General features: G+C 46.6%; 1 protein-coding gene across 1 annotated transcript in view; it reads left to right on the top strand.

Annotated features, from left to right (window-relative positions):
• The window catches only part of TBC1D9 (TBC1 domain family member 9), a 573,450-nt gene that overhangs the window by 457,954 nt on the left and 95,152 nt on the right, over window positions 1-20,344 (top strand). Inside the window, exon 17 of the mRNA XM_069631194.1 lies at window positions 3,588-3,653. Within this exon, the coding sequence (XP_069487295.1) occupies window positions 3,588-3,653 (66 nt within the window). The remainder of the gene's footprint in view (window positions 1-3,587; window positions 3,654-20,344) is intronic.

Genomic DNA, 20,344 nt, shown 5'->3' on the forward strand with positions numbered 1-20,344 from the left:
CCCACCAGAGCGGGTAGGCTAGACGTGGAGGGAGTTGTCAGATAGGAGAGGGCTAAGTACAAAGAGTGGCTGTGTAGGGATTGTGAAAGTTAGTCCCCTAGCATGACAATGGGATGTCAGTGGGAAGCGACTCAAGGAAAATGTTGAGGTCAAGGAAGGAGGAGTTGAGAAGTCCAGGGGGTTGATAGAGGACCATACCAGTGAGGAGGTCGGAGGGAGGAGTTGAATGACCAAATGATGAGGTGATGTCAGAAGTTGGGAGGGAGGGTATTGAGGAGGGCCTTATTGAGCAGTAGCCCCACTCCACTGCCCTACCTTACATGTCTGGTGGAGTGGGAGAAGGTAGCAGTCGTGAGGGGGATCCAGGTTTCTGTGATAATAAGTGAAAGTGAGGGTGAAGTGAGTCGAAGTCGTCAGTGTTGTAGAGTGCTTGCCTGTTGCAGAGGGATTGTGCATCCAGAGGCTAAGGGAAGGAGTGATAGGAGGTGCAGGAGAGAAGCAGGTGTTTTGTGGTAAGTCAAGAGGAATAGATAAGGTTAGGGATTCTGGAAAAGTTGGGTTATCAGGTTTAGTGTGTGCGTGCAGGAGGAGAAGAGGGAGGGGCACTGTGAGATAGAACTTAGACTGAGTTGTGCCTGGAGGCTACAAGAGAAGGGTAGAAGAAGAGTCAGTTAAAGAAGGAAGGGAAGTCAAGGTGCTTGATGGAGAGTAGAGGTAGGCAAGTGAAGACAGTGGAGGAAAGGTACAGCCCAAGAGGGAGCGAGTAGGTGAGTGAGTGGCAAGGTAAGCAGGGAAAGGGAAAAGGCTGGCTGGGAAGGTGCAGGTATAAGTTTATTGTTGAGCCTGTCTTTGCCAAAATAGTGTTTTTGTGTGCAGGTGTGTTCCATTCCACCGATGCCCCTGCCTGGGCAACAGCTACCCCCATTATAATGAACGAGGCAAATTGCCTGAATAAGATGGCCACCATGCCCAAAACAAATGGAAAGCCTTCCCTGAACCGGGAGGCGAAAGCTGGCCCCTCTTGAAGGCCCCTGTTCAAGGCACACTGAGCCTGTCTTTGCCTGTCGGGTCAGGGCTGTATCTGCTTCATTGCATTCATCTCTTATGCGGATTCCGTTGCCTCCTCCTCCGTCTAGCATGCTTACTTTCATCACTCAGACCCGGTCCTGATGCCTTCCCCTTCCAGCTTACTTCACATCTGAAAAGGTAAGAAACCCTACTCTTCTATTTAAATTAGGCACGCGTTCATAAACAGCAAGTCTACACTATTGTCATTCTCCTTTATGTACTCGTACTGGCCCACTCTCACGTTGCTAATGCAAATATCTACTTTACCTACCCATACCGCCTCTTTCTACCTTATGATCGGTCTATCCAAGCCTAAATACCACACCGTACAGGCTGTGCCGTTAGTGCGATTGCCCCACGACACTACAAACCAGCAACGGTTACCTAGCCAGCAACATCGACATGTGCCTCCTTTGCCTCATCCCTTCTCCATTCAGACATTAGCCTATCCTCTCCTTGCCTGGATTGACTTGCTACACTACCACTACCTTACCTGTAATATGCCCAGAATCGTACCAGTTTTGTCTTTTAGCCCATCGCTAATCTTTCAATATGTCCCTAACGCACTTGAATTGACTTTCTAGCCTAGTGCCAAACCTGCAACACAGATGAAAACATACCGATTTTGACTTTGCTTTTTGCTAATCCTCTAACATGCCTGAAACATACCTTCCTTTGTCTCTCAGCTCTGCCATTTATGTTTTCTTACTTACCTGAAGTATCCCCCTGTACCATGAGGCTAGGCCAGAATGTACACCCATATTTATTTTGTCACTCTTTTGCTTACATACCTGAAGTGCCCCCCGCCCCCCACCATCAGGGACGTAATTTCACCAAAATGCCAGGGGTAGTGGAAGTGACACCACACGACCTTGGACCTCTAATGACATCACAGGAAGTGATGTCATTTGACCCCACCCCAAAGTGATATCATGGGAAGCAATGCAACCCAACCTTTCAACCCTTGACAAAACAGGAAGTGGCATCACATAGCATTGTTCCTAAGTACACTAAGAAAAATATGGTTACGATATCACTATAATGTGATACATTTCATACGAGAATGGATTGCCATACGAATCGTTAAGATCAGTGTGTGTATAGGCCCATATTACCAAATTACAGGGAATGCAAGCAGACGTCCAAGGCCACATAATAATGATGTCTTATTATATAGCACTTAGGCTTAAGCGCTTTATACAGAACAAATATACATATAAGATCACCCAACCTGTGTTGGTACTCTTTTATCGACCTCGGAAGGATGAAAGGCTGAGTTGAGGTGTCTAAGAACAGACTAAATCAGTGACTCACCCCCTGAAGTGTGTCTGAAATAAACCTTTAATGAGTCTAGCAATTATTGTAAAAAAAAACTCCAGAAAGATAATTATATGGTATTCCTATTCTTTCTTATTTAGGGTCACTGCTGAAGTGTTAGACTTGTGCAACCCATGTAATTTTTTTTTTTTTTTTTTTTAAGGGGCCTGAACAAGAAAGCCAACCACTCCAGAAGCAGAGCCACATGGAACTGTCCAGAGCCCAGGAGCTTGCATTAAAAAAAATGTTTTAGTGGTAGCAAGGGAGACCTCAGGTGGAATTTGCGACCCCTGGCAACCCCTAAATGACGTCCCTGCGCACCATGAGACGAGAATTTTCAGGAGTGTGTTTTCAAGATATTCCCTCATGCTTGGGACACTTTGCTTGGTCTTGCACCTTGAACTATGCTACAGCACTTACTGTAACTAGCGCCGAGATGCACAAGGCTTTGTGCGCTGCTATGTATGTAAAATAAAAGTAAAATATGAGGCTGCAGGCCAATAAAATATCGTTAGCAGGGACAAAACAGGGATGATCCTTCGTTCTTCAAGATAATAACTGCTCAGCTGTGAGTGGAGAGTTCCTGGGTCGAAGGAACCCTCTGTGGGGAAGCGGGAGTCGGGCAAAAGGCGAGTTTGTCGAAGTCCTAGCTTGAGCAGGGGCGTGGCCCAAGGCGTTTTCCTGCTCACACAGGCCCAAACAAGGAGTTGCAGCTTTGCTGGTTTTGGAATTTATCTTCAGATATCTGGGTTGGGCACTGAGGGGATAGTCAATAACAAAAGAAGCAGCATGTCACATGACACTCTGGGAGCTAATTAGACTCCTCAAAGATGGATTCTTGGCTGTATGGTGGCAGCATCATTGGTGTTGTAGGCCCAGGGAGCTTTCATTTTAATGCAGGACCTTCACGTGTTGCGCAGAATCATCTTGAACGGCAAGATGTGCTAAAATATTACTTTAAAATGACGTTCCAGTTACATGATGTGATCACATGGCCCTCTGGGAGCTATTAGAGTGCACAAGATGGTGTCCAAGCTTCCTGGAATAAACACAATATCGCAGTCCACAACCATCCATCATGTGGGAAACTACAGTAATGTGGTCCCTGCTTGAGCTGACTGTCATAGTTTGTATACTTTTGCACTGTGAGTGTGAACATTGCTGGGCCAGGCACTGAAGTTATATCTTTTTTGTTGTTGCAGGCTCTGCTTGTCATGGAGATCTTACTGAGAAGTTGAAGCTGCTGTACAAGATGCACGTTTTGCCAGGTCTGTAACCAGTCCCTCCGCCCCACTGAGTCCCCTGAGCACTATTTAGTTGTCAGGATGCAGTTTAACTCTAGCATTTAACAGAAGGTCACTAATTCTAAGAGAAATTAAAAGCTACCTATTATGGTGACTTTCTGGCCGTGTGTTAGCCTTAACATCATATGTAGATCTCGTGTCTTAGATCGTTCAGTAATACTGTGTTGTGGAATATTCATTCTTGATTGAATGCTAAGATGTGCACCTAATGGCCATAACCTGGGGGGTTACCAGTGCCAGTCATGCATGCATTAGTGGTTGGAACTGGGTACTCCCCACCACCTCCAAACTTGAATCTTGCTTGATTTGTTAAAAAATTAGGAAGGCCTCCATGTAGCTCTTTATTCAGCAAAGCATAATTGATATTATATTGGCAAGCATTGTGGTCAGTGAGGAAGTGTAGTGTTCATCGCATTGTGCGCTCAAGTATGAGTCTGTGATCACTGCGCCGCCCGTAATTCCGCAGACGAAAATGTTGACGACCATTACAGTGTGGTGCAGTAATCAGATAGCTCACTGTGGCCCACATCCCCTTACCCCTCCTTTAGCCACTTAACTTAACCGTGGGACACACAGAAGTGTGCCGCTGACTTCCCTCGATCCTGCAGCGTCAGTTCCCACCCACTTACATACATGGGTCGGCGCTGGCGCCGCAGGGTCCCTTTTTTTTTCCTTTACCTAAATCTTTCTTTGCCCCGCTATCTGTTTATCGGAAGCAGGGGTCAGCCCCGCCACCGCCAACCCCCATTACCACCACTAAGAGGAGCAGGGGACACCCCTGCTTCCATTAGTCACAGTAATGGGAGTCGTCATTTTCTTTCTGTGCAAAGGCGCAGTTTTTAGTCCCGGGCGACATTTTAGATTCGCAGTAAATGTATAGTTCCTCAATTATCAGCCCTGGGACACACACAGATCCAAATAATATGTCGGCACGTTTGCAGGAATTTTGGATGGAAAATAGACTTGTTTTACCTAACTGATTTTGTCTTTCGCCTTGGGGTTAGAAGCATGGCCTACGAAGGGGATCCTACTGCCTCACTTTACACAGTCCTCATTATATAGGACAGTGATAGAAAAATCTACCAGATGATGCATTTTCTGGAATTCTTCAGGAACACTGAAGAACTGGTTCCAACCAGTCGTAAACAATTCATGTTGTTTATATCCTAGTGTAAAGGGAAGGTGGGCAGCAGGTTAGACATATTTAGTAGTCATCATAAAAGGGAGGTCTGTGCAAGAGACCTCAATAGTAAAACTAGCCTAACAAAGGAGCACCTACAACAAAAAAAGGCAACAGGAATCCTAGACAAAGAAGGAAGAAAGTAACTATGAGCAACTACTTAAGAAGCATGAAACTCTTTTTTTTTTTTTTTTTTACATGCAAACGTCCTTTAAGCTCTCAAGGGTTTAAGAGACAGCACTTGTTAGGGAGTTTTACACAAGTTACGGTCTGTGACTGAACTTGGAAAAGCCTGCCTTAGATGACAGAGACTTAGGTTTAGCCTTAACTAACCAATGTTTTGATAGCAATGGCTGAGAAGCCAGACTTAGACTAGGAGGGATATGGGCTGTAGTGAAGCACACAGTACTTAGAGCATACAATTGGTTCAAGGAAACACTAACACACTAGCAGCTATATATAAAAATTGTTATTTATTTTATATACACTAAGGCTTTAGAAAATAAGTCATGTAAGTACTATCCACACAGTAATATCACAGTAGAATAAAAGGTAGCACCAGTTAAATCAAAAAATGTAAAGCAACACAAAAGTTAGAGAAAACTACTAATACGCAAACTTAAATTAACTCTTGCAACTTTAGCTAACTCTTTCTTAACCACTCTTCAAAAGCCCAACCCTATGCTAAATGAGTCAAAAAGAGTCATGGCGGAAAGAGGTAGGTACGCAGCAAGCAGAACACAGTCTATGAGGATGTCTTCAGGTTTGCAGATTAGTAATAGTTTGATTTGGCAATTTGGAGCCCAATGGGCTGTTCACCCCAATGGGACTCAGGTAGTCAGGCAGGCGGGGTGCAAGTAACCGCTTAACTGCAGCACTCCAAGAACACCCGAGCAGCACAACAAGACCAAGGTAAGTATCTAAGCTTGGAACAGTACCTTATCAATGAAGAACTTGGTGCAGCAGGTTGGTCCCCCAGGTGAGTCGACGGATGTCCCCGGAACAGGTTTCTTGGACTGGATGGCTGAAGAAGGAACTTTGTGGGGAACAGACAGATGCATTTGAGCAGTGGGACGCCCAGCAGCGGATCTTCATGGCACAGATACGTTGGAGCCCTACACAGCCTTCAGTTCAGCAACGGTTGTTGTCCAGGAGACTTTTCTTTGGTTCTTGGTCCTCGACTGAGCTGAGGGGATGTCAAGGAGTGGAACAGTGTAATTGCAGGCCCAGAAGGATGCCCACATGGTTTTAGCTGGATCCACACTTCACACAACGTTGCACTGCAAAATAGCACAGGTCCCAGGGTATTGGGAGTTGGCAGCCCGGTAAGGTTGCAGCTCTTTGTGGGATGGCGCAAAATGCAGGTGGTCTTCAGACTGGTTAGGCCCACCAGTACAAGGGAGGAAGTAGTCTATAAGAGATCTTCCCTGTCACTTGGAAGCGGACGCCCAACGTCTCTGGTGGTCCCTTGGAAGTTACAGGGAAGTCCTTCGAAATCCTCCCGGATCTTCAGTCCAGTGATCAACTCTGAGATTCAGCTCCAGGACCCTCGCCTTTTATGTAAGAAAACTGACTGAGCCCACTAATCACCTTTCAAGCCTCTCATGCAAATCTGTGAGGCGGCTGTCCAAGGGGATAGCCAGCCTCCCAGTTCAAAATGGTTCCAGGCAGGCACGCTGCAGGACAAAGACCAGGGGATGTTTGGTCACCTCCCCCACTTCCTGTCCTTTCAGGCACTCACTTCCCATGGAAAGCCTTGGTGGGCTTTCCACAGGAAGCCTGCCAAAGTCAAAAGACCCATAAAGACCTCCCCCACCTAGGAAGGTAGAAGAGGGCTCAAGAAAGAACAAGTCATCATGAACAGTGCTTGAAAAAAGGACAGCCACCATTTTGGGCAAATGGGGACCCTTGTGTCCCAACTGCACTTGCGAAGACAGCCTGTGGTAGAAGTCCACAAAATGCTGTGCAAAAAGGTACAGTGCCACCAGCCTGTCATATGAGATTGTAACAGTAACTAAAAGTTACTGGAAAAGGGAGACCATGTTTTCCCTCAGCACTCCACGTAAAAGGGTGTCGCCCTGCCCTGGTAACTGTAGGTAACCCAGGGAAAATAAAAAGGAAATCTCAAGGAGCTTCCAGCAACACTGCACAGAAAGTGCTGTATGTTGCAATAGTGAAAGGTTGATGCCAGAAAACATGGGGGGAAGCCTAATTCCATTAAATAAGTAACCAAAAGTGGTAAAAAGGGTTGCCAGGGTTAGGGTAAAAGAATTAGTGAGTGTGGAAAAAGTTCCCACTCACTCGGGAGAAATAGATCAAAAATCCAATAGTCCAGTAAAAATGTTGGGGACTCAAAGTGGGAAGAATTATACTCAAGAATGAAATTACACCTAACAGTGCTGCTTGTTGGTAAACGGGAAAGGGGCACAGCATAAAACATCAAAAATATCCTAGTCCCACACCTCAACTCAGACCTGCCAATAGTCATTTGTTCTTTCCTCCACACCTCTGGGCAGGGCTTTGGGGGTAATTTTGGGGTCAGAAAATTACCCCAAAATGGCAGTCAGCCGGATAAACAGCAGTAATCCACAGCAACACAGAACACAACACACTTCCCTTTTTACATGTCAGAGATGATCATTCACTAGGTAGGGTTTGGAATTCTTTATTCTTGAAATAATTGATGGCACAGTGGGCCGAGGACTCGAGACGGCAATACCGAAGTAAAAAAAACAAGTCTATTGTGCAATACTGCCTAGGGTAAGAGCAAATTGTAGGTAGGAAACATCTCCTTTGACACAGTTAGGGCAGAAAAATAAGGGCAGGGAATTTTCACGCGGCTCAGGGCCAGTCTCTATGGGTGTCACCACAGTTTTGTGGGCCATTTTATAGAAAAATTGTCCATGAAACCGTCGTGATCATGATTGCTTTCATAGCTCCCTCCAATTGATGGATCCTAATGAAGAGGGGGTCCCTGGAATGGCCTTCATGTCCCCTATGCAAATGTCAGCCCGAAGAATGAGAAACGAAAGATGCAACTCACTGTTCGGCCAATCACCAGGCGTGCCAGAGTATCCCACATATGCAAACAGATATTCCCTCAGACGACCCTTATCCAGTTGATGGCTTGGAAGAGACGGGTGCCTCATCGATGGATCAGATTGATTGATGACAAGGTCCAGCTGTGATGACATCACTAGGGACAACACGACATAGCAACGTTAGTCACAAAGCAAATTTGCATTCCAGCAAGAAGATACGCAGACACTCACACACACATGTATACACGAAGAACATGCTTTCACTTTCTATAGATAGAGGACAAATACATGTACACACTAAAGAGCTTTTCCTTTCATTTAGCCAAATGCAGAAATGCAAGAAAGCCAAGCATACATGGACTGAGTTTGCCACCGATTTACTGCAACTAACCAGAACGAGCTACGGGGACATATAAGGAACCTATAGGGCTCTATCGCTTCTAACCTCTAACAAGATATTAGGACGCACAGGGAAACCATAGAATGACTGTGGTGACTACACATGAAACCACAGGCTTTAAATATATGGAGGGAAAAGTGCAGTCCCTGCAGGATGAACCACAGAGACCGTGTTCGCAGACAAGGACAAGGGGGGGTGGAAAATTCCTGATTCCTGAGGCAGTGAGCCACCTGCGAGATACAGAATAAAATCCTCTGAATTGTACACAAAGGCTCAGTTTTGTGGTTCTCGCATATGTGGCCCAGCAGAGCCAAACAATAGCTATTTACTCCTGGTGAGAAGAGGAGCTGTTCCCAGTGAAGCAGACAAGATCGATACATGCGTTGGCCACCAAAAACTGCAGGCACTCTCTCGGGCTAGGTGATCAGATCAGTGGCAACAATGAGGACACATAGTCTTTCTCAAAAGGTACACTAAGTGCTGTGAACGAAACAGGGTCCCAGGCCTGGGGGAAGTCGTGCCAGCCAATCCAGATGCTTGGATCATGGGGGGGTGTAGAATGTGCACGGGCCAATGGTCTTCGTGCGACCCTGAAACAAGTAATAGATTGTTTTGGGGCAGGAGCCTCCGCCGAAGCCACCTAACATGGGAAGATCAGTGAGAATCCAGATGTATATGAGTTCCATTGGTACTATGCCCAAGCTAACCAAGAGGGGGTTCCCGTAGGCCTTTGGGGATAGTGTTAATATATGCATGTCACCACGATACAAAACTCGGTGACACAGGCTCTGAGATTGCCAGAGACTTGTGGTTTCCTGTATGATCCCTGTCTATTGGAGAATAAAAGACAGTATAACTTACCCACGGCTGAGTCCTCCGTTATTGCCAGGGGCAAGGTTTTGGATGGGCCCTAGATACTCTTCTAACTTGTGATATTTTTGTGTGAACGCCCCGTCCTCTGGCATACTATTAAACTAGTCACAGTGAATTAAGAACAGGGTTCTCCGTGACATTCAGTTTTACTAATCGCCATAAACTTAAAGGTGTTGTGACTTTCAGGGGCCACTGACAACTAATTTTTCTCTTTAAAAATCATTTTATTCTCAAGAGACCCTTTTAGGGCTGTCGTGGAGCCCTTAAGCCTAAAAATGTATAGCTCTTAGAACTAGGATGATCGAACAACAAAGCACTGCTCCCTGTAATATAGTCATTATAGGCTTTGAACAATCATGATCATGTATTTTATTGGTACAACGTTCATTCATCGCCAGTTTTTTCTTTTTCGCAGCACTTTTTGCTGAAAATGTTTTGCTGGGAAAAAACATCAAAAAATATGGGGGGCATATAAGGAGTAGGTTCGGGTAGTGTATAGGGAATAAATAATAGGGGTGGGAGGTTGCACCCCCCAAATAAAAACCCCAAATTTAAAAATAAATGTGATTTTTCTTCGGAAACCCATTTTCGGCAAAGAAAAAGCAGCAAAAAAAACTGCAAATTAATGAACATTCATTAAAGTGGTTGTATCACATTCACATAAAGAACCTAAATGTAAGGTTTCTAGGCACTGTGATTGAGTTGTGCTTCCTGTGGAGAAGTGTAACGCTACATGTATTGTAAAGCTAAAGAACAAGGCAGCTTGAAGAACATAACCAACACCCAGAACATGACCGATTCCCAATGGAATGGTATCTACATGCGCTCTTCTGTGGTTCTCGTGACGTCAAAATGGCTAGATGTGATTTTGCATATTCTCCAGCACTGGATCTTTCATGGATTCACATGCTTAGAATATTCCCCGTCGTCAGGCTGGGAATCCTCGGTAAGTTATATAGACATTTTCCATAGGAAAAATTCTGACACTTTTGTGTCCTATCTACGTCGTTTTGGGCCGCGCACGCCGGCGCCACTAGGACGTAGAGGTATATAGCCCCGCCCCCGCGGCTCCCTCAGATTTCAACCGTCTTCCAAAGTAGTGGGATTACCGCGCGTATCTGCTATTTGGTTAGATTGTACTTTCTATTTCTGCGACTGTTTTTTCTTCTCGAAAAAATGTCTGGAATGGCGTTGTTTCGTCCGTGTGCTACATGCGGTCTTAAGAAGGTGTACGAAGGGGATGGTCATATGGACTGCATTTACTGTCTTCATCCTCACCACACAGCGGACACATGTGAAATCTGACAGGGCTTCTCCCAGAAGACCCTCAAAGACCGAAAAAGACGCCTTGTCGATTGGCTCAATGACGGCGCGGGTGCGTACCCGGCATCGGAGGTGGGCTCCATGGCCTCGAGAAGTAAGTCGGAACCCCCGACGAAGAAGGCGCGTTCTGCTGAAAAACGCCCCTCGGAGAAGCATTCGGAGAAACATTCGAAGGCCCCCTCTTCACACAAGGTGTCGTCTTCTTCCTCCTCGTCTAAAAAGGAGAGAAAAGAACCATCTAAATCCTCCTCAAGAGACCGTCATAAGTCTACCTTGAGTCAAGAGGCCTCGGCCAGCAAGTCGGTCCCGAAAGTGGCGGGAACACCTCAAGGCCCTGCGCCACTTGCTTCGTCGACGCCTGCGTCATCAGCGGCTCCTCCCACGGTTCAGGCTGCGGCTGTAGGAAACATATCGTCATCGACGGTGGTTCCGTCTATGGGATGGCAACCAGAGGTTTTCGACCCTGTTCCGCCTGAGGCCCTACTACAACCAGAGGCGGCTTTTTCCATCTCGTTGGCTGACGAGGAACGTGGCCCGGTCGCGCACCCAACTGATCTGGGGTTGCAACCAACCAGTGCGGTGACGCTCTTGAGTGGGGGTACCATCCCTGTGACCTCGTCATTACTGATCCACCAGGCAGTTCTATCCTTGGAGGTGCTAAATACGCTACAGAAGCTGTTAGAGCTTTTGGACACACAGACACCTCAGCCCAGTGCCCCGGCACGGCTACAGTCTACGCCACTCGTCGACAAGCAGGGCCCGGCTCCTCGCTCGACGACCAGGATTACTGCCGCTTCCCAAGCTGCGGAAGATCGCCCTCGCCCACAAGAAGAGGGAGAACTACCGGATTCTGATTCAGACCGCGAAGGGTCGGGTTCAGACATCTCACTATCCCCCTCAAGCGACCCAACATGGGACTCTGAAGCGGAAATGGAAGCTCTGAGAAGTCCGGCACAGCCATCACCACCTGATGACGTGGGGGGCGTTCCATGCCATGATAAGTAAGGCGTGTGCTGAGTTTGGCCTAGTCCCTGAAGAAGAGAAAAAGGATTGTTTTCTTTTTGATCATATGGGCAAGAGAAGAAAATCCATATTCGCCATCCCTATTTTAGATCATGTCTGGCAAGAGGGCCTGAAGACCATGCGTCATCCTTTCTCGGAACCGGCAGTAAAAGGCCGGTTGGAGAAGAAATTCAAGGCTCCGGAATCGACTCCCAAGTGCTTGACGTCTCAACCTTCGCCGGAATCGGTGGTATCTGCGGCGGCGGCTAGAAAGGCCAGGTCTCAACATAAATGCACGACCCCGCCGGACAACGAAGCCAGGAGGCAAGACGCTTTTGGCAAAAAGGTGCTGTCGGTCGGCGCGACTATAGTTAAAGCAGCCAACTCCTTGGCGATTATGTCTAGGTATGACAGGGAAATGTGGCACAGGCTGGCTCCTATCTTGGAACATTTGCCCGAAGAACATAGAAAGTCCGCCATGTTGCTAGTACGGGAAGGAGAAGAGGCCTCCAACCATGCTATAAACATTGCTGTCGACCTAGCCGAGTCCGGATTCAAGCAAATCAATAATGGCGTAGTACTACGAAGACAAGCCTGGCTCAAGTGCACTACGTTCAGACCGGAGGTGCAATATAAAGTCTTGGATATGCCGTGTGAAGGGGAACAACTGTTCGGTGAAAAAGTTGATGAGGCCTTGAAGGGCATGAAAGAGGATACTGACACGGCGCGGTCACTCGGAGCCCTCCAGAGTGGTAAGAATTTTCATTCCTTTCGTCCTTTCAGAGGGGCTTCTGGTAACTCCCGGTTTGGGTCATCTATAGACGGAGGTTTCAACAGACCCTCCTACTCGTCCCAAGGCTACAGACGTGCGGCCAAGTCTTCTCGTAGAGGCAGAGATTACCAAACCTCCAGAGGGCGGCGTGCCTACCCTTCGTCGACGAAAGATAAACAAGCCAAGAACCAACAATGACATGTTTCAGGACGTCCTGGGGAGCCGAGTGTCTCGTCACATCGACGAGTGGGAGCGCATAACAGACCAATGGGTTTTGGACACGATTCATCTAGGCCACTCTCTACAGTTCAAGGACAAGCCACCACACATTCCACCGGTGTTCTCGGCTCAGCCCCACCTTCAAATACTACTGCAGGAGGTGGCGCTTATACTGCAGAAAGGGTCTATAGAATTGGTCCCGGTGGCAGAAAAGGGACAGGGAGTGTACTCCCGTTACTTTGTCGTCAAGAAACCAAATGGAAAATGGCATCCCATTCTGGATCTACGAGCACTCAACAAACTGCTCAAGAATTTAAAATTCAAAATGCTTACGCTCCAGGAGGTGATCCGATCAATACAACCCGGAGATTATTTGTCGTCGCTAGACCTTCAGGACGCATACTTCCATATCCCGATGCGTCGACGACACAAAAGATTTCTGCGGTTCGTCGTCGGACGAACCCACTATCAGTTCAAGGTCCTCCCGTTCGGGCTAAAATCGTCCCCCAGGACGTTCACCAAATGTCTGGCTCCAATAGCAGCCTAGTTAAGAAAGGAAGGTCACCATGTGTACCCTTATTTGGACGACTGGCTAGTGAGGGGATTGTCTCTGGAAAGGGCACAAGAAAGCCTAGATGCCACCATGTCCCTCCTACAACGTTTGGGTTTCGCAGTGAACTTCGACAAGTCCTCATTAAAACCATCAAGGCCCTAGGTCTTTTTGGGGGCAGAGTTCCACACACAGTTGGGGCTGGTGAGGCCATCCCTCGAAAGGATTCACAAACTGCAACAAAAGGCATCGGAATGGAAGGTCGACACCAGAGTGTCAGTGCGAAGGTACATGTCCCTGCTGGGGACCATGTCGTCCTGCATACCCTTGATCGACAATTGTCGCCTCTTCATGAGGCCTCTTCAGGAATTCTTGGCGGATCGATGGACACAGAGTCAAGGGCGCTGGTCGGACAAGTTGACCATCAACGGCCAGCTTGTGCAGGCTCTTCAATGGTGGAGAATTTCCATACATCTGACAAAGGGAATGCCCCTGCTGGAACCTGCGTTCCAGAGGACAGTGGTGACGGATGCTTCTCTAACTGGGTGGGGAGCTCATCTGGAGTCCCTACAGGTTCAGAGTCGTTGGTCATCGGAAGAATCCGCCCTTCACATCAATCTGCTAGAGTTGAGGGCGGTGCGTTGGGCCCTGAAATCCTTTCTACCACAGATAAAGGGCTCAGTGGTGAGAATCATGACAGACAACACGACAACAATGTTTTATCTACGAAAGCAGGGAGGAACTCGCTCCAGGATCCTGTCGACGGAAGCCCAGGAGATCTGGGATTGGGCCCTCCAACACGACATACATCTGTTGGTGTTCCACTTACCAGGAGTAAAAAATGTGCAAGCAGACGCTCTCAGCAGGGAGATGAATCGTCTACACGAATGGGAACTGAACGACCAACAACTGCACCGTGTCTTTGCGAAATGGGGTCATCCGGCCCTCGATCTCTTTGCGACGAGAGACAACAAGAAATGCTCACAATACGCGAGCAGGTGGCCACAACAAGACTCGCTAGGGGACGCGTTCTCCTTCCCGTGGACGGGCAAGTTTCTGTATGCCTCCCCCCCCCCCCATTTCCTCTCATCCGTCGGACTCTGCAATGGATCCACAGATATCCATGTCGGGTGATCCTGGTGGCCCCGTATTGGGCCAGACAAGTGTGGTTCTCCGATCTACTTCACCTTTCAGCAGCAGAACCAATGAGGTTCCAGAAGATCCCCAACCTTCTGTCTCAGGAGAAAGGGGTCGTTTGGCATCACGACCCAGACAGCCTCAGTCTGACGGCCTGGTTCCTGATTTCTGAGTTTGGCACGTTAGCGATTCCAGCGGATTGTCGTCGCATTTTGCAAGCTGCAAGGGCACCTTCCACGAACGCTTCATAGTCATACAAATGGAAAAGGTTCTGCATATGGTGCGCAGGTCAACCAGGTTTGGTCCCGCCGACGATCACACCGGAACAGCTCCTACCATACTTTTTGCTCCTGGCTAAAAACGGTTTGTCTGTTTCATCCATAAAGGTGCATCTGGCTGCCATCTCGAGATTTACTCGGAAGAGACATTCAACTCCATTGTTCAGTGACCGCCTAGTTAAACACTTCCTTGAAGGGTTGTTTCGAACCTTTCCTCCCACAAAGAAGTTTCCTCCGATCTGGAGTCTAAACCTGGTTCTGGCAGCCCTGATGAAACCCCCTTTTGAACCAATGTCGACATCATTCAAATTTTTGTCTTGGAAATTGGCTTTCCTGGTGGCCATTACTTCAGCTCGACGTCTGTCAGAAATACAAGCTTTAGTGATCGACCCTCCGTATCTGAGGTTTTTCAGTAATAAAGTTGTGCTGGCCACTAACCCGCATTTCATACCTAAAGTGCCTTCCATGTTCCATAAACACGCTTCTATAATGTTGAATACATTTTTTCCAACACCGTCTTCGGTGGCGGAGAAGACTCTCCATACATTGGACGTGAAAAGAGCTTTAAAATTTGATCTCCATCGCACTCAAAGCTTCAGAGACACGAGACAACTTTTCGTAGCTTATGGTCAATGCTGGAGAAGGGAATCGTTTCTTGCCTGTAACTCCATTTCTCCAGCATTGGTATCTTTCATGGATTCACATGCGCCCGCCTGCCTACCCTGAGCATGCAAACCAGAGATCCCCCCCTACTACTTTTGGGGCCGAAATCTGAGGGAGCCGTGGGGGCAGGGCTATATATACCTCTACGTCCTAGTGGCGCCGGCGTGCGCGGCCCAAAACGACGTAGATAGGACACAAAAGTGTCGGAATTTTTCCTATGGAAAATGTCTATATAATTTACCGAGGATTCCCAGCTTGACGACGGGGAATATTCTAAGCATGTGAATCCATGAAAGATACCAATGCTGGAGAAATGGAGTTACAGGTAAGAAACTATTCCCATCTGTACATCCAAAATCGTAAAATCGTAAAATAATCAGAGAAGTTGCTAAAGCGAGGTACGTCCATTCATATAACTGTCCGTCTTACTTATAGGTTATAACCCCAACGTTGTGAACAGTGTAGTGACCTAAGCCCCCCTGGGCATGTGCACCGTCACGTGTTATGCACACGTGGCACACACCATGTGATCTTCTCAAAGAAGAAGCGAGTGGCCTCTCGCTCGCCAGTCAATGCCACCAGACTCCTGCCTGCAGTGTTGTTGCTGGTGCGGTGCCGCCGCCTCACAGGCAGTGGGCCTTCACCACGTGGCCATGCTCACTGAATGCCAGCCTCCCCAGCATTCCACCAACTGGATCACCACCTATAATTGCGGCCCCGGGCACCGTAGGCCGGAGCCAAGAGGGGGTCCTAAACTGGGCCGTACCCAGTCACACCAACACTGTTGCCGGCAACCCAAAAAACAGGAGCGTTTCGCTTCCTTAACATGGAGGTTCTATGCGAAAGCTTTTTAAAATCTCAGCCAAGAACAGCAACAGCAAAAGGTTGCATTTTCCTTTTCCACTTAGTGAGTTGTTTATAATTACCTGGGATGTCAGCCACCCCCCAAGAGTCCAAATATTTGGCAATTACACACGCAAGCATAGTAAAGCTGATAGGAGCAGGGCGCTGCAGAAATTGCACTGGAACCACTGTCCTTTGCTGTACAGTGCCAAGAGTACCCTGTCAAAGAGGCACAGCCTTCTCTTTTCAGTGAAATCTGCAGATGGTTTGTACGGCAGATTCAAGAATTTTTGAAAGGATGAATTCATCTTTTATAATGCACTTAATAGGAACTCGAACCCGTGTTGCTCTGCATTGTCTTGCTTCCAAAACAACGTGTTGCCCCTGAGCTAGAATCCTGGGAAGAATATCATGTGATACAAACATTGATTAGGACAATGTTTGCCTAGCTCAAAAGAACATTGATTGAGACATTGATTGCCAGCAAATACAGACACTGAGACATTGGTTTTCTAGATAATACAGACACTGAGACATTGGTTGGCTAGCTAATACAGACACTGAGACATTGGTTGGCTACCTAATACAGTTATTGTTTGATTTACATTAATCGCTTCTCTATTGACATTCAAGAGAAGCATGCATAATTAGGCAAATTGCTAAGGCTTTTTCTTGTTTTTTGGCTTTTTTATATGTCAATATATTATAAAACAAACAAATGTTTTTCTTTTGAAAACTGCTGTATTTAGTTCAAAATGCCACTATATTGGTAGCAAAAGGAAAAAATATGTATTTCTAATGCTCCATCTGCCTAGATTCAGCTACTTTGCATAGGCTGCCATGTAGAGGTTGGTGCAGAGTATTACATCTTGCTTTTCTTTTTCGAGTTTGAAAAGGGGGCGTCGGCAAGGGCGTGCCTGTCGCACTATCCCTCCTCTGCGTGTACTCTACATGTACAGGTACCCATGATCCCTCATGCATCGTTGTTGTCAATTATTTATTTTTTTAACGTTTGGGTTGGAAGCACGCATTCGGAGGTGAAATTTATCAACCATTTTGCAATCATAAATCTGTAAGATTTTCGAAAACTAAGAGCCCGTATTTCGTTCTGGACATTCGAAGGAGGTGACGGGAAAGAGAACCGCACTTGATGATACATCGCCAAAATATGCACAGAATGGAGATTGGGGCAACTTTAAAACTTTCCATACATGTGGGTAATTGTAGAATGCCTCTATACGCTAATTTCTTTGTTAGATACGTTTTACAGCGCACCTGTACTCCTCAGTCCCCAGATTTTCATTTTTATGTGTAATACCCTTCACATGTGAGTCCCCTAGCACTTTTTGCTGGATTACTGGGTTTTTGGTCTGTTCCCCTGAGTGATTGGGAACTTTTTTCCACACTCACTCATTCTTTTACCCTATTTTTGGGATACTTTTGTGTTTCTTTTTATACCTTTTATTTGGACAAATGCTTTCCTCCATGTTTTATGGCATCTGTCTTTGACTTTTGCAGCAGACAGCACTCTCTGTGCAGTGTTGCGGGGTGCCCTTTGGGCTTCCCTCTTTATTTTCTGTAACAGGGGGATGTTTTTATCCTTCCTAACTTTTCCTATTGTGAAATCAGCACTCCCCACTCTATGTGGAGTTCTGATGGGTTATAGTGTATCCCCTTTCTCACTGCTCAATCAACTTTTTGGTTACCGTGACAAGGTTATCTGAATTGCTGGTGGCAGTGCTACCTTTATGCAATATGTACTCCCAGGCTCTAGTCGCACCCGGGGTAGTGCACAGAAGGGACACCATAGACCCAGAATGGTGACCATGTTCTTTGTTTGCCAATGAAAGATGGCTTGTCCCTTCTTGGCTCTTCTGACATGCAGGTTAGGGGAGGTCCTGGTTTGACATTTGTCTTTAACAGGATCCCTTTGTGAAGTCTGCCAAGGCACCAGTGTATCTCCAAGGACAGGAAACAGGGGAGGACTGTGAAACTCTGCTGTTCTTTGTCTTCTCATGTGCCTGTCTGGAACCAGTTCCAACTGGGAGCCTGTCTATCCTAAAAGGACAGCCATCACCCACAGTTTAAATGGTGCATTGGTGGTGATGGGCTGGGTTCCTGCTAAGAGGCATGGATCCTCAGGCCGAAGACAAGCTGACCCCTGGAACGTAAAAATTGACTAGGAGGAAGAGGAGAGATGTCCGCAACCACTTCCAGATGACTTGAGATGCCTTCTAAGTAATTGCTGCTGTCTGGCCCCTTCTTCTAAGCATCAGGAGGGCCCCAAAAAGGATGTCTCTCTCCCTTAGACTTGTGGGTCCAATCAGTCTGAAGACGACCTGCTTTTTGAGCCACCCCATGACGAGCTTTGACCTTTATCGGCTGCAAACTGCCAATACCCTTGAACCTGTTGTTGGGTAAGAATTAGTGCAGTCCAACTGGCGTGGGACTACACAAGACTTATCTCTTGGTATTAGGTAACCCACCTTTTAATATAGGTCTGTACTACACAAGTTGGTATTGTGACTGAGCAGCCAGGCTTCTCGTAAGAGGGGTAATGTGAGCTGTATAGCTCCACAATGAAATCCACAAGTACAGGTATCCAAGTAAACAATTACACACTTACAGCTATATAATAAATATGTATTTATTGATACACAAAGATATTTAAAGCATTCTTTGAAAAGCAGTAACATTAATCCCATGTTAGGATTCAATTGAAAAAGTGAACAATAAAGACGGTGAGTAAGTCATTCATATGTTACACATTTCCCAGCACAAAGGGTGACATCATTTGAGGTCAGTATAACACTTATTTTGTATCACCTTTGCAGTATTGAGTTATTAAGGAGGGAAAGGTTAGGGTTAGATCAGAACAGAATGGTATTCTTTTAAAATAAAACTGTTAGATTCTCCCAAACGGATGTAGTCAGTATTTTATCCCAGCCTTAAGGGTGTTCAACAATTAAAACATGTAAGGGAACAACCACTGCCAAATCCAATAGGTTCACAAAGGAGCCTTTAGGGAGCCAGGTCAGCCAAAGGCAAGGGGCAAAATCAAGGTTCTGATGCTCTTCTTCTTAGAAAAATGGTCTTAAATAGTCAGTGTTCAAAAAGAAATCCCAGCAACTGAAGGGGGTCACCTTAAAGCAGCTCAAGCTGAAAGGCCAGTGCAAGTGAGTTCAGGGTCAACTCAGATTAGGGTTAAAAAGCACTCCTAAAGGTAGGAAGCACCCCAAATGGCAAAAGGATGAAGTACCCCAAGCCCCACAGTACCTTTGAATTGAAGAAGTTGTTCCAGCTGGATGCCATCTGGTTGCAGTGCAGCAGACCCTTGTTCCTACTCCTTGGTCGTGGTGATGAAAGGGAGGGTGTCTAGTGGGCTCCTGCAGCAAAACTCGAGAGAGGGACTCGGCAGCAATGGATTCCTCGGGATTCAGCGGCTCTTTGTGGTTTTGGCACCTTTTTCTCAGCACCAAAGAAGTACGAACAACTCCGGTATTAATTGCCCGCACCTGAGCGGCCTTTTATGCCTTCTAGGTTCCTTCAGGTGTGCGCTGTTAGGCTTAATTGTCTGACTTCTACTACAGCATAACCAGTGGTCGAAGTGGGCGGGAGCGGTGCTCCTATACTTCTTTTAATTAGGTTTTACCGTTCGTATACTTTTATTTTAAAAAGAAACCGTTATGGAACGTTTTCGTTTTAAAATAAAAGTGTAGGCAGAAGCTGAAGCGTGCACTGTAAGTGCACTGCAGTGGACGTTCCCTTAAACAGCAGGTGCATGTGTTTTGGGATTTGTATTGTGCTTGGGAGGAGACGTGGTGATGGGGTTTGTGGGAAGCGGTGCAGTCCAGTAGGGAACGTAGCTCCACTACTTCTTTTCGTACACTTCGACCACTGAGCATAACTCTTCAGTCCTCTTCCTCCTCCCAGTACTTACGGGATTATGGGGCTTGAAGTCCTCAGCAACAAAGTTAGTAGTTGTAAGAAACTTCTAGATTTTAAGAGTACATTGAATTCCCTTATAATCATTTAAAGATGGACCTTTTAGAATTTGTTACAGAGGAAGACATTTAACTTTAGGCAATATTTCGAGATGTCTTTACATTATATCTTTGGGAGTAAGGAGTGTTTATCCTGAAATACCTTGAAGGTTCTTTATGTTAAGGTTTGCTCAGGTTTTATGGTACTTGTGCCCAGAGACACATATGTTATATGTTGTTCAGATACATTATAATGACACTAAGCAATTACCGGTTTTTGCAACCTTGAAAGGTTTTCCCTTTCAAAGGACAAATACTGTGTCTCATCCTGTGGGATCTCCACACCACCCTGAGCCTTGTCGCCTCCCAGGTGATCATCTCACAGTACACC

This window comes from Ambystoma mexicanum, chromosome 6q (assembly GCF_040938575.1).
Source record: "Ambystoma mexicanum isolate Mex_15411 chromosome 6q, UKY_AmexF1_1, whole genome shotgun sequence".
In the NCBI taxonomy this organism is placed as follows: domain Eukaryota; kingdom Metazoa; phylum Chordata; class Amphibia; order Caudata; family Ambystomatidae; genus Ambystoma; species Ambystoma mexicanum.